At 42.0% G+C, this 13812-nt stretch overlaps 1 protein-coding gene across 6 annotated transcripts in view; it reads left to right on the top strand.

The window, feature by feature from the left end:
- LOC137448087 (SAM and SH3 domain-containing protein 1-like) overlaps positions 1–13812 on the top strand; it is a 603815-nt gene that overhangs the window by 540598 nt on the left and 49405 nt on the right. For 5 of the 6 annotated variants that reach the window (XM_068152255.1, XM_068152262.1, XM_068152272.1 and 2 more), the window contains exons 5-7: positions 9472–9512; positions 11041–11127; positions 12276–12388. In XM_068152255.1, coding sequence (XP_068008356.1) covers positions 9472–9512; positions 11041–11127; positions 12276–12388 — 241 coding nt within the window. The remainder of the gene's footprint in view (positions 1–9471; positions 9513–11040; positions 11128–12275; positions 12389–13812) is intronic. The other variant, XM_068152265.1, reaches the window with a different exon arrangement.

Below are 13812 nucleotides of genomic sequence, written 5' to 3'. Positions count from 1 at the left end.
GAAAAAATAAATTGTATCTACTCAATACCATATATATTATTCAAAACCTGTGCCTATTAGTGACAGCCTTCCACAGCAATGCTGGTTTCATCCTTCTAGCTTGGAGAGCTGAATTGTCATGGGAGTGCCTTTTCCAAAGAGGCAATTTAGAAAATTAATCTGCAGAAAAATGATCAAACCCACCTGATAGGTCTGTACTTGTTACTAACATGTTGAATTTGATGTTTTCCAAAGGAGGGCAGTATGTTTGCCCTAGAGGGTTTTTTGGGTTCAATGTTTAGCTTGTGGCTTTCATCTGAATTTGCTGTGTGGGCATGCTGTGAGACAGGAAGCTTGTCCCTTTAGGGACTTTTCTTTTGTGGGCCCCACATGGTGCATGAAAGATCTGGGGTAAAACTTTTACAAAACATATTTTGTTGTGACAAGACTCCAGTTCATCAAACCTGAAACTCGATGCAGATGTGCATGGGTTTCTCATACTCATGAAGAATATTTTTTGGGGGAAAAAAAGGATGTATTTGTTCCAAAACAGCCATCCAGATTTTCAGGAACTGAAACATCTGCTGTCGTGAGTAGTCTTCCAAAGCCCGAGTAGAAGCTTCCCCAAGAAAAGTTAGATTGCTACATAACGAAAATACTTTTCCAGAGTGAGGTGAGTTCTTTCTAGTGTGGTATTCTGAGTGGGTTGCTTCAGCCAGTAAGGAAAGAAAGTCCCAATGAAGAACCTTGGGGATAATGAGGAGAAAGCAAGTCTCCATCTGGAACATGGTAACTCTTGGTAGCTCCTTCACTCAGTGCTGCTGCTTAATGCTACCAGGGTCTAAAGATTTAAAATAAAACACCCTGTATGGTTGTTTGATTTACCAGAGTTCATAGATTCCAGACAGAAAGAGGCTTTGATGGAGTCTGGAAGAAGCTATATTTGTCTTAACTGGATTTGTTTTTCCTCTTCTGCGGTGCCTGAAGAGAGGGCCTGACAGGATCCAATGTGCACCACATTGAAAACATGATAGGAAAAAAATCCTCTTTGAGGGGACAAGACTCGGTCTTGCCTGAGTCCCTGCTTCCCTGCTGTTCAAAGTCAGTGTGAAATTAGTCATTGCCCTCAGTCCATCAAGTTGCTCAGCAAGTATCTGTCTATTGGGTGATGTGCTGTAACACAGAAGAGCAGTTGCAGTGCATGGAGGGAGGCAAAAGGTATTAAACAGGCCTGGAGGCAGTTGCTTGTGACTTCAAGTCACAATCCCTCCAAAAGGCATTTGGGACAATAATCACCTTTCTTTGCTGCTGACAACATTGTTCCTGTTAATTAGATGAAGCTACAGAAAAGACCATGCATAGGAACCTCCTCTGTGCCCTACCAAAGACAGTTTTCATTCAATTTGTTCTGGCAAAGAAATAAAAATCTTTGCAGTAGCAAATGCCTCTGAGATTTATGTGAGGAACAGCAAGAATATGGATGGGGCCTGAAAAGCTATCTGTAAACATCAGAAAACAAAGTCGTGTTTGTTCAAGCTTCGCCTCACAATTCATCTGATTTTTTGGCTGTACTGAAGTTCCTTCTGTAAATTGAAATGGTTGGTCAGGTTTCCAAATCATAATATTCAGCAAATAATACAAAGCATGTTATGAGATGTTTGTAGTTTTCCTCTCTTCATAATAAATTTCATTTCCCTCTGCCCTTTCCAAGATTCCAAGCCTCTTGCTGTCAGTTGTGGTACCACTGTAACTTTGCAGATACTTAGTGTGCCTTTGGCAAAGTCACAACAGCATCTTCAACAGTGACACTATTCAGATTAAACAAAAATGTCCCCAGACCTGCAGGTGTTTCTGTATGGAAACACTGACTTGTGCTTTTGCTGGAAGAATCATCAGTGTAAAAAATATGCAGTAAGTGTGCTTTTAGCAGTTACTATTGCTTCTTTGTCCCCATACTACGTTGATCTGGGGATGTATTGTATATACAATCCCTATTATTTCCAAGTGACGGCAACACCCCAAGGATGTTTACTTAGGCAGGGGACTGAGCAGGGTTTTCTCATAATTGTAAACAGAGTGTTTAGAACAATGTAACCCAACTTTTAGCCTGTTCCCGGTTTTGAGCATTCAAGTCTACATGACAGACTGATGAGCTCTGCACGTTTGACAGGAAATCCAGGTTAAACCCAGTCCCCTGAACTCAGGCTTCTGTATCCTGACTCTCATCCTGTTTTCAGAAGAACTGTGGATGTTGCAGAGGGGAAGTTTTGTGTTTTCCCTCATGGGAAATAGATCTATTTGTTGTCACTGTTTGCTCCAGCAGCCTCTGAGCAAGTTTCAAATATTGTATATTGGAGAACTGCCAGGAAAGTGAAGGAAGTGGCTAAGAGACCCAAGAGCACTGCATACAGATAGGATGAGGTACAGACAATCCTATATACTTTTTCTTCTTCCTTGCAGCTGCTAGAGAAGGGAAAGACAAAAAAACCACACATGAGGTAACAGTTGTGGCTGTATCTGGTGTTTCACAGGCATTCTCACCACCTTCACATGGCAGTGTGTGTTACGAATTGTCACCTCCTACAAGAACCACCTGCCATTTCTTGAACTGTACCACTCAAGGATACTCCTGACCCAGTAAATGGTCATACTTCATACTAAGCACCATAAAATTCATCCTGCTATAGTCCTCAGTCTGTGGCATAATACAGTTTTAAGCACTCCCTACCCTGTGATCCTCAGGACCTAAATCCCATACGCTGCCAGAGCAAGGCACTGAGCAGAAACAGACTTTTCTAACAGAAGGAGCTGGAGAAAAGCATGCACGTGTGGGGTGCAGGCGGCCCAGGGCAGCATTGCTTGGGAGCTTTGCATTCCCCTGGCATGGGGGAGCTGCTGTGCAGCTGTGCCCTTGACTCTCTGCTTCAGCTGCTCCACAGGGTGTCATCCTCTCTGTGTGTGCAGGACGAAGACCTTAAACAGAGCTTCTCACATGCTGAATTTATACAGTTTGGCCAGGTCTCTGATGTCTTGTTGGGAATATTAGAGGAGAAGTTGTTCACTGCTTGAGCATTACAGCTTTCTCTGAGGTTGTTAGCAGGTAACCAGTGAGACCACAAGTGGCTGCTATCTGCATGCTATCGTCTCTGCAGGAGAGACTACTGACTGGATCGGTTTTTGAGGATTTTATGGAATGGATGTGGCATAGTAAAGCCAGTCACTGCCCTGTGGTATAAACTTGAACTCCAAATGAGCCTAAGGCTGGGAGTGTTCCTGCAGTTCAGCGTTCCCATCTTCAACAGTGATGTTCAGTGAAATCAACAGTCTCTTTAAAAACAGCTTTCATTTTGCATCAGGATTCATACAAGCCTCAATTCTGCTGACTTTGATACGCTAATCTACTGGCCTTTGCCAGTAGTTTTGAACTCTAGATTTCTTAATCCCCTTCCCCTGCATTATCCAAACTGCAGGTCAGGCTTTCAGTGAAGGAGGTTATTAAATCATCCCTCCAGGTCATGGATGAGGGAGGCTTAAATTCTATTACGTTTGATTCTGGCAACTTCTCAAGGTGCCCAAATTAACTTTGGCAGGCATTTGTAAGCTCACCTGCAAAGCCATAGGAAGGTGGGTCTGACAGAGGATGTGAGACAGAGAAAGGCCAGAAACTGAGAAGAACAAAGCAGAAAACAAACAAATCCCACAAACTGAGGATGCTAAAAGTTTCACTTAATTGCAGACTAAATTGTTCCTTTCGCAGAGTTTAAAAATGGAAAAGAATATTGAAGTAAAAGAAGTAGGAGCTTGCTGCACTTCAGATGTCTGTATTTAAGATGTGTTTTTTTTAATACCCTGTGCTTGCAGGAATTGAAAAGAATCAGTGAATGTGTACGGCCTTGTTTTCGCTTGTTTGAGGCCTGATTTAGTCAAAGCCAAATTATTCATGCTGTCTTTAAACAGCCTTCTCAAAAGAAGTAGGGCAGGAAACTCCCACAATTACCCTCACAATGGGAGTGAGAGGCCAGCCAAACGTCGCCAGGGACACGTGAGGAGGGAAACCAGTGGGCCTTTGAGCAGCTGGAAGAAGATTTCAAGCCTGGTAATTTTTTAGGAAGAAACATGAAGGGCAGCTTTCATGAGGAAGTCTAACTCGTTGCAGCTCATTGACATGGCATGTAGTGAGCAGTGCACACAGAACCGGGTGCATTGCGTGCAGTATGTTGGGTCCTGCTCTTTGCTGTCAAGGAGTTTTTTCAGCTGGCGATTATCTATTTCCTGGCTGGGACCAAACAGTCAGTTATTAAATTTCTGAGATAGCCTCATCTGCATTCTGCTAACCACCAGACTATGTCCATGGGACCAACATGGTGGCATCCATGTTGGTGATAGCACAAAACACACGTGCACACGTACAGCTCACAAGCAGCTCAGTGTTTGTTTCTACTGAGAAAGTTTTGACCTGCTTAAAGAGCCATTGCCATGGAAACCTAATGAGAAGATAATTGAACGAAACGTTTTTGCTTTCCATCCCTTTCTCACAGTGGTGCTAGCAAGGTCAGAACCTTGTAGGCCTGCTTTCTCTTCAGGTTCATGCAAATTTGATAAAAATATCAAAGGCCTGTTTCCTTCCCTGTGCCAGCTCCAGTTAGATAAATTACCTCGTATTCAGTCAGGAGTAGTTAAAAGACTGTCAGTTTTTCATACTAATTGTGTGACTGGGCCATTTCTAATGCACATAGATAACAAATGACTTTGCAGCAGCGGCAGCATGGGCTTCTGCATCAGTTTATTCACCACTATGAATCTGCATAATATTTGTAGATTGAAAATCTTATCCAAAGCATTTTCCTTGTTGGGCTATAAATAGTCATTGGGAAGGAATAAGAGGGCCACTGTCATTTTATTGAAAATCGTAACAGTAGTGGTTTCATTATCAGATGTTTACTACGCACCTGTTGATTTTGTGGTCCATAAATGAGATGTGGCCATGTGTTAAAGCATATCTGTATTTAAAATACTTAAGTATTGAAATAGACACCCGTCAGAAATCCTGTCATTCTCAGTTCCCATGTTTGTTCTGTTTTGAGAATGATGATCTTTCAGAAATCGACAGGCACATTAATGAAAGCAGCACATGGTGTCATTTGTTTCCTTTCCCAGTTCTGTGGTGTACCAGCACATTCACATCTCCGGGCACATACGATTGTATCTCTTGTAAAGTCAACTTGTTCTGTATGCAAGATAAGCTCTGGGCATTCCAGAGTTAACAGGAAAAGATGTAGCCCATTAGCTCAAGGCAGCTTAGTCTCTCAGTTGGCTTGTGATGCAAATGTGTGTGTGTGTTCTTCTTTCCACTCCCAAGTTTTGGAGCACCGTCTCCAGGATTCAAGAGTTAATTTATAAAAGGGATGGATTGCTTAGGTATAGCAAGTTTATCCCCACTGCACCACTGTTGTGGAAAGACAGACTGAAAGACTGGTTTGCATGTCTGGCTTTACTATTGTTTGTACAAAACTCACAAGTTGCAAAAGGAGAACCAGAAGTGCCCTCCAGAGGCAGTCCTCATGGCCAGATCTTTGTTGTCAAAAGATGTCTGGTCGAGTCTTGAACTGTCAACCATCCTCTTAAAAGTAGTTATTTTTTTTAAAGCTGTCCTCCCATTCTATACCTACTGTTGGAAGTTTGTCCAAATAGTTAGGAAATGTTAACTCCTCTTTTCTAGTATTTTCTGGCTTATGTCTACTTCTTCCTGTCCCTGATTTATTAGTAGACAGCAAAATAATCTTGCAGCTTTCAATTTAACAGTCTGAACAGGAAGACCTTTTTAACTTTCTCACATAAGATTAGCTGGTCAGTTTTCTAACTATACGAACACCTTTTCTTTCTGCAACTTCTGGTTTGAATTCATCTTTCTTGAGCATGAGTAATGACAGTTGCACAGCTACTCCCATATGTATTCTTTTTGCTGCCATTGGATACCTGTCAAGATTGTCATGGTTTTTTTTCTCAGTCATCCTTTTTTAAGCTGGTATCCACAGGTCATTTGCAAACCTTCAGCATTTGAAAGGCTGACTTTTATTGTCAGTCCGGTTTGTGTTCTTGTACATTGTAGTCTTGAATGTAAACTCCTTTCAGTTAATCCAGTCTTTCTAATCAGCGAGTTCCTGGGCCAGGTTCTCCACTCTGGCTGTTGTGACTAAATTTTATGTCACTAATCACTGAGTGTTCTCATGTCATTTACTAAACTCCACTGAAACCCATCATCTAAGGCAGTAATATTTGGATACTGACAAAAGTAGCTCCACTTACAGACTATCTATTGTGCTTGGGATTTTTCCCCTTGTCTGTTTATTTCATCAGCTTGGCTCCAAGAGGCAGGCATGAAGTATCAGCCAAGAGATGGCTTTGAATCTGTGAAATTAATGGATTAAAGTTTTGACCCCTTCTGCAGCTCACTTCCAGAGATTACGGGTTGATAAGAAAGCACTCCTCCTCTGTGGCCATAAAACTTTTTTCCTTCCTCCTTGTCTGAATATACACCCATACATTTCTTCTGCTATATGTTGTGACAGTACATTTAAAATGAAAGCTTTTTAGTGAAGTTGCATATCAGACCACAACAAAAATGAAGGCCTCCACAGCAGAGTAATGGCATTTGGCTCCCTTTCAGACATGCAGTGCTGAAACTTCTGCCAAGTATCCCTGCATCATTAACTTTCAGTACAAGTTATCAGTCTATGAATGGAAGAACACAAATCATTTTCAGTGCACGTTCACAGAGGATCTTCAGTTTTAACGGAGTAAGGGAGGGTAATTGGCAAATCAAACATACAGTGACTCTGAGGTACTCTGGACTGTTTCATGAGACATGTAGGAAGTAAAACGCTTGATTGATCTCACTGAAGATTTTAAACATCAGAGATGCCTGATGGAACTAAAAAGCAAGTACCTTATCAAGCCCTATGTGGTAAGTTTTGTTGGCATTTCCGTCGTTTCAGACCAGCTGTTAGCATTTTCAAGGTCAGGCCAGGCATGGAAGATTTCCTCTTTAGGGAATGCATAACATCATAATCAGAATTTGCATCTGTTGATGAGACTCAGCGTAGCTCTTAAAGCACTTATAAATGAAGGTGGTCTGCTTGCTGTGTACTGCCAGGTCCTTTTCTGCAGGGCTGCTTTCAATCTCATCATCCCTCAGCCTGGGTTGGTATTGAGGATTACCCTCACCAAGATGCAATACTTTGCACTTGGTCTTGTGAACCTCATGAGGTTCTCCTGAGCTGACTTCTCTAGCCTGTCCAGGTCTCTCAGGGTGGCATCCCATTCCTCAGTCATGTCAACTGCACCATTCAGCTTGGTATCATCAGCAGACTTGATGAGGGCTCAGTCCTGTTGCCTATATCACTGATGAAAATACTGAACAGCACTGATCCCCAATATGGATCCTTGAGTGACACCACTTGTCACCCTTCTCCACCTGGACCTCAAGCTATTGACCACTACCCTTTGTATGCAACCATCTAACTAATTCCTTATCCACTGAACAGTCCACCCATTGAATCCATCTCTCCAGCTTAGAGAGAAGGGTGTTGCAAGGGGCTGTGTCAAAGATTACATCTGTTGGTCATCCCTTATCTACATGTGTTAGTATAACACCTATATCTTTAACTTTCCCCCTTTAAGGGTAAACTTGATCAGCAAGGAGAATGATAAGTATCTTCCTCCACCTGGTGCACTACAAATCTCAAATTTGGTTCCTTCAGTAGTTTTCAGTTTTTGCTGGATTAAATTTCTAATCAGTCTGAAGTTGACAGAAGTTCCCCTCAGGCTCCTCTGCTTCCTGGGAGTGTTCAAGCAGCCTGTGGAGCTGGTGCTTAGGGACATGGTTTAGTGTTGACCCTTCAGTGCTGGGTTGAGGGTTGGACTGGATGAGCTTGGAAGTCTCTTCCAACCGGACATGTTCGGTGATTCTGGGTTTTGAGGCAGAAAACACATGACTTATATAGGTTGGACTACATGATCTCTGAGGTCTTTTCCAACCTGGTTGATTCTGTGGTTCTGTGTGATTCCATATTTCAGAGATTCACTGTGCCAAACCCTCCTTGTCTAGATGAATTACTAAATCAAATGGAAACTTCATTCTGTCTCATTTCCCATGTAATGATATCATTGCAAATTGACGAGCAAGTTTCTCATGCTTGCAAAACACTGGCCAATAATTGCTTATGTCTTCTAAACTCTGAACTAAACTCGAACTAAAATTTCCCTTCAAGAGGTTTATTGAATTGATCAAAAACTCTTCGTTGCCCTCTTCTGGGAGTCTAAGAAAATGCAAGGAGCCTGTGCAGACACTGCAAACAGCAAGGAGTCTGGCATGCGAGTGGTATTATATAGCCTCATTCAAAGAATGATTCGGCTTGAGGTCTTCTTGGGATGCTGGGGTGTGCATGTTTCCATTTTGCATGACTGCATTACAGCCACCGCACAATAGAGCATTGTCGTGTCACGGGGCTGAGCTCTCAGAAAAGACTTTGCAGTAATGCTTTGCACTTGGAGCCTCCAGAAAAGCCATCGAAGCTGGCAGAAGTCATTTCACTGGCTTGGTGCAGCATGGTTAAATAGTGATTCCCATAGGAAGGCTTCAAAGAAAAGAACAAGATTTGGTAATTTCTATTAGCTCCATTTATACAGACAGGGAAAAAAAGGCAATGAAGCAGAATGATGTTGTCTCATCAGATACCCCACAATGAACTGCTGGCACTGAATTGGAATCCATTATGGAAAACTAGTTCAATGGACATAAAGACCGAGAACAAAAGATTTACTTGCTATTTTAGGGAGTTGTTTGTAAAGTCCCTGTTCTGTTAAAATAAGTCTCTGAAGCTAGCTTTTGAGGGAGAGAGTATATACTGGTGGGAAAGCACACAGAAGGGGATTCAGGAGAGAGAAGCTGTAGTCAGTCTCCAGGCATCTGTGGTCACACTTCATAGGATTTGGACTAGCATTCTTTACCTTGTCTTTACATCTCAACTCCTCTCTTCCACACAGTGGCTTCTGAAAGTACAGTGAGCACAACGCATTTTCAGATGAAAACAGAATAGACTGGAAACTGTTACAGAGCTAAACAAATACAGCATCCCAGTGCTACAGTTTCTAAGGCAGCCATCTTACTGTTTTAGAAATGAAAAGGGGGAAGGTCAGTAGAAAAAGTGTTTTTCTGAGGGACGCATAGACTCCTTTGCCTTAACCATAGGTCTCTGTCAGTTTGTATTTTTCTGTGCTGGTCACAAAAGGCACTTTTAAGAGGGGAACTCAGTTACTGTGGTCAGACCAGTGGGTTCAGTTTTTCTTTCCAACTAGCTGCATTGGGAAGAAATGGGAAGAGAAAACAGCTGATGATATATTGTTTGGAAACTATAATTTACTGTAATCAGACAGCTCATAAGAAATGTGAGAAGCCTACATCAATAAGTCCATTTCTCTTTTTTGTCCTAGGCTCTCCATTCATAAATCAAGTTCGGAAGAAGGCTCTGTAGGTCAGTATATTTCATTTTATTTGATACTCCTATGGAATTCTTAAACAGCTTTTGAGTTTTGCTTGTGCTGGAATGTGAAAAGCTGAGTAAACACAATACTGGCAGAAATCAGCAGGATTTGGGGGGAGGGGGAGGTTAATCTCGTGAGCTTGAAGTTAGATGCTGGGTGTCTTAGCGATTACTGAGACTGCCCAACCAGCATTGTCATGTGGTAGACAAATATCTTTTGACTTGTTATATTGAATTTCAAAAGTCTGCTTGTTAAATCACTGCTAGTCTATCCCTTTGCATTCTGAAAATTACCACCAGCAGTGAATAACTGGGGGATCTTTTTGTTATTTTTGTTCATGTCACACCAGAGTCTCTTCCTTTGTTTCTAGAATATTTTGCATTCTTAAATATTTGTTTTCTATTGTCTTCTACACAAAAAAAAAAAAGAAACAGAATGAGCAAAAACCCTCAAAAACTTACTATAATTACTTTATATTGCTATCTTAATTTATTAATTGGGCTGATACTATTCTGGAGAAATTTTATTTTGCCTACTGGAAAGGAAAATAAAAGCTGTGAAGCTTTTTTCTTTGTTTGCTTCTTTTAATCTAAATGTAAGCTGTATTTCAGAGTCAGTAAAGTCAGCTCTAGGTCTTCTAGGGCAAGGCCCAAAAATACTATAGTCAGGTGCTGAAACTGAGTGGCACAGTATAAACTGTAGTTGTTTTTTTTTTTTTCAAAAGCAGGGGGAAGAAGTAGCTCTTATTATTAGCAGTTCTGCCAAATTAGGCATAATATGTTCTCTTGCTGGTGGTATAAGCTTTATAGCACGTGCCCTGATTAATTCAACAGAACATAGTTATATGCCCTACCTAGAGCCAGATCCTGTTTCTTTCTTAGGAAAAAATTACTTCTGGGCCATCCTGCCATATACAGATCTGATGTTAATGGACATGGAGATCTAACTTTGTACAGTCCAGGCATACAGATAGCAAGATGTAGCTGATGGTCTCATAAGATTTACCACGCCAAGTAGCAGACTGTGTGTTTGTGCGTGTGTGTCTGTGCATTTATATATATGTGAAGTGTGTATTTTCTGTATAGATATGCACACATACATATTGGAAAATTACTCATTCGAGTTGTGGCTTAGACTTAGTAATTACGGCTCTGTTAAAGAGAATGAACAAAATGCTTAAAATGCTTCCAGACTTGACATTAACAACTCCACAGATATCAAAATGAATAGAAAATATTTTCTGTTTATAATTCAAAATATGTTAAGTTACTGGCTTATCTCAGTCCTCTATATCATTGGCAATTCCAAAAGAATGCATTTCTCTCAAATAGCTTCATCAGCATAGCTCTAGTACAGAACAGATAAATAAAACCAGAAAATTTGAGATTTTTTTTGTTGTTTTTGACTTAGAAAATATAATTTAATGCTTGAGAGCTTCTTGGAGATTTACTAATTAATGTTTCTTTCTGAAATTCTTTTTTCCTTTCCCTTCATCCTCCCTCTCCTCTTTCCTTTTAGGGAAAGCAGACTGGAAAAAGAAAAATAAGTTTTTTTGGCAGAATTTCCGAAAGAACCAGAAAGGACTAATGAGGCAAACTTCAAAAGGTAAATCTTTTTTTCAAGGACACACAACCTGTCCATATGAAATAGGAGTCAGCATCACAAAGGAGTAGAATTTATTTGCATCAGTGTGGCAGTGAGGATCTATGGAACTGGGTGTGTTGTCACAGGTTTGGTTCATCATGATAGAGCTTAGAAAGACAAGTCCTATTCTGTGAGACTGTAGATATGAAGCTGAGATGCCTTTGGTCCTGACTGTCAGTGATGGCGCAGACATAAAGTGATGTGGTTGGTACACATTTATAACTAATACCTGTAAATAAACAAGGCACTTTCTTTCCTCTAATCCTGACTCAATAAAACTAATGCTGATCTGTTTTACTTAGACATATGTTTCTCCTTTCTTTGGCATTGGGTTGCTTTGACCTGTGTGGTTCAGGCTTGTATCCAGCCTCTCACAGGAGAATGCAATACAAAATGTTGTAGTAGAATTGCATCTGGTGACTAGTATGAATGTAAGATAAATTCCACTTAAACAGTCAGCTGTCTGTCTTTAGCTCTTTTCCAAGAGGTGCAGCTGTGTGTCGCTTTAGGTAGTACTCTTCATACAGAAAACTTCTGTTTCCATGTGCGTGTGTTGGATCCTTGTGTTGCAAACAGATACTTCACCATGTTACTATGTCTGTGCTCGGACAGAATGTGAAAGATGACAGGAACCCACTTAGGAGGTCCAAGAAGGCACATTTACACTCTCAGTTAAGCATGGGTCCTTGCCGGCTCTCAAGTCAAGTCCTTACTGTCCATGCTGACAGGCCAAGCACAGATGGAAAGGAGAGGTCCCGGAGTTGAAAACCCCAGTACATCCAGTACCATATGCCAGCTTAGTGGCCAGTTAGATAGCCTGGGTAGATGGGAGGATATGGCCAGTCAACTGCAGAGAGCCATGAGGGGTCCAGCACACTGTTTCTGAACAGACTTTGCATCTGCTCTGGCAGCTAACTACAGTGTTCCTCAGGGCTAAGTGCGAGACTTCTGGCATTTGCACTTCCCTGTGGATTCTTGTCTTTCAGTGTCAATAACTGTGTGAAGATCTGTTTCTGGCCAGCCATATCCTTGTGGGTAAAACCAGTTGCAATGTACCCCACTCTGCGTGACCTCTTACACGTGCTTATTATCACTGCTTTTTACTACAGGAGAAGATGTCGGGTATGTGGCCAGTGAGATCACCATGAGTGATGAGGAACGGATCCAGCTGATGATGATGGTCAAAGAGAAGATGATCACTATTGAAGAAGCACTTGCTAGGGTATGATATGTATATACTTTGTTTTCCTTGAGAAACGTGTTCTAGGATTAGGCTATACCAATCTGGAGTTTTCCTATGAAAAAGTAGAGGAAGCCTACCTGTTTGTCCCATTGCACTAGGTAGAATAATTTAGGTACCAGTTCCTTTGTTTTTGGCATTTGACATTAAATCAATACAGATATAATTTTAATTAGTACAGCGGCTGTCACAAGGTTTCTCTTAAAAATCTATATGTTAACAAAACAATGAAAATTATGTAAGCTATTGTATTTGTGCAACAACAGGGCTGAGATTTTAATTGCTCAGAACTCCAAAGGTTAGTGTTGAAGTTTCCACACTAGTTTTGGGTTTTGTACCCTTGTGCAAAATACCCTGATGATACGCAGGGTATTCTGCATTTTATAAAGGCCATGAACTGGCACTCCGGTAAATCACAGTATCACAGTATCACCAAGATTGGAAGAGACCTCAAAGGTCATCGAGTCCAACCTGTCACCACAGACCTCATGACTAGACCATGGCACCAAGTGCCACGTCCAGTCCCCTCTTAAACACCTCCAGGGATGGCGACTCCACCACCTCCCCGGGCAGCCCATTCCAACGACGAATGACTCGCTCGGTGAAGAACTTCCTCCTCTCCTCGAGCCTAAACTTCCCCTGGTGCAGCTTGAGACTGTGTCCTCTTGTTCTGGTGCTGGTTGCTAGAGAGAAGAGACCAACCCCTTCCTGGCTACAACCACCTTTCAGGTAGTTGTAGAGGGCAATGAGGTCACCCCTGAGCCTCCTCTTCTCAAGGCTTGTTGCAGTTTGAGCTTGGTGCCCCCCTGCAATGTTTACTTCCTGTGTCCAGAAGTCCAGCCCAGAGGGGTGGACACAGGAAATTATGTAGTATTTCCTACCACAATTCTTTGCACCACTATAAGATGCAGTGCGGAGTCTAGCACTGTCTCTTTTCTTCCTCCTCGGTCAGCCGGTAACTGGGGGAGATGTCTCCTGGCTTTGGGCCTGGCTAGGCCCAAGGCCATGGGGGGATGGGCAGTCTCAGATCTGGCCAGCTGAGACTAGCCTAGCAGTGGGAGGGGGAAGAAGGAGCCCTGGGGGTCTTGGGTGTACCCTCAGGTGGGGATGCGATCTCTCTGGGTCTGTTTTGGGATCTTTCTTTGTCACTGCGCTTTTGGTTTTCTGTAAAAGTTCACTGCTTTCTATTTAAACTTTCCATCACTTTTGCAATCCGTTTGTCTGAGTGTTTATTGTTGCCAGTGGTTGGGAAGGGGGCTGCCTCAACCCAGCACAAGGCTAAACAATCCCAGCTCCTTCAGCCTCTTCTCATAGGGCTTGTGTTCAAGGCCTCTCACCAGCTTCATTGCCCTTCTCTGGACCTGTTCTCCATACTAGGTCTTGAATAGAATATAAGGCTGTGTTAT

Source organism: Melanerpes formicivorus, unplaced genomic scaffold (assembly GCF_026170545.1).
Source record: "Melanerpes formicivorus ecotype bairdi unplaced genomic scaffold, bMelFor1.0.p_v2 SCAF_2, whole genome shotgun sequence".
Lineage (NCBI taxonomy): Eukaryota > Metazoa > Chordata > Aves > Piciformes > Picidae > Melanerpes > Melanerpes formicivorus.
This window is presented reverse-complemented; position numbering and strand designations above follow the sequence as displayed.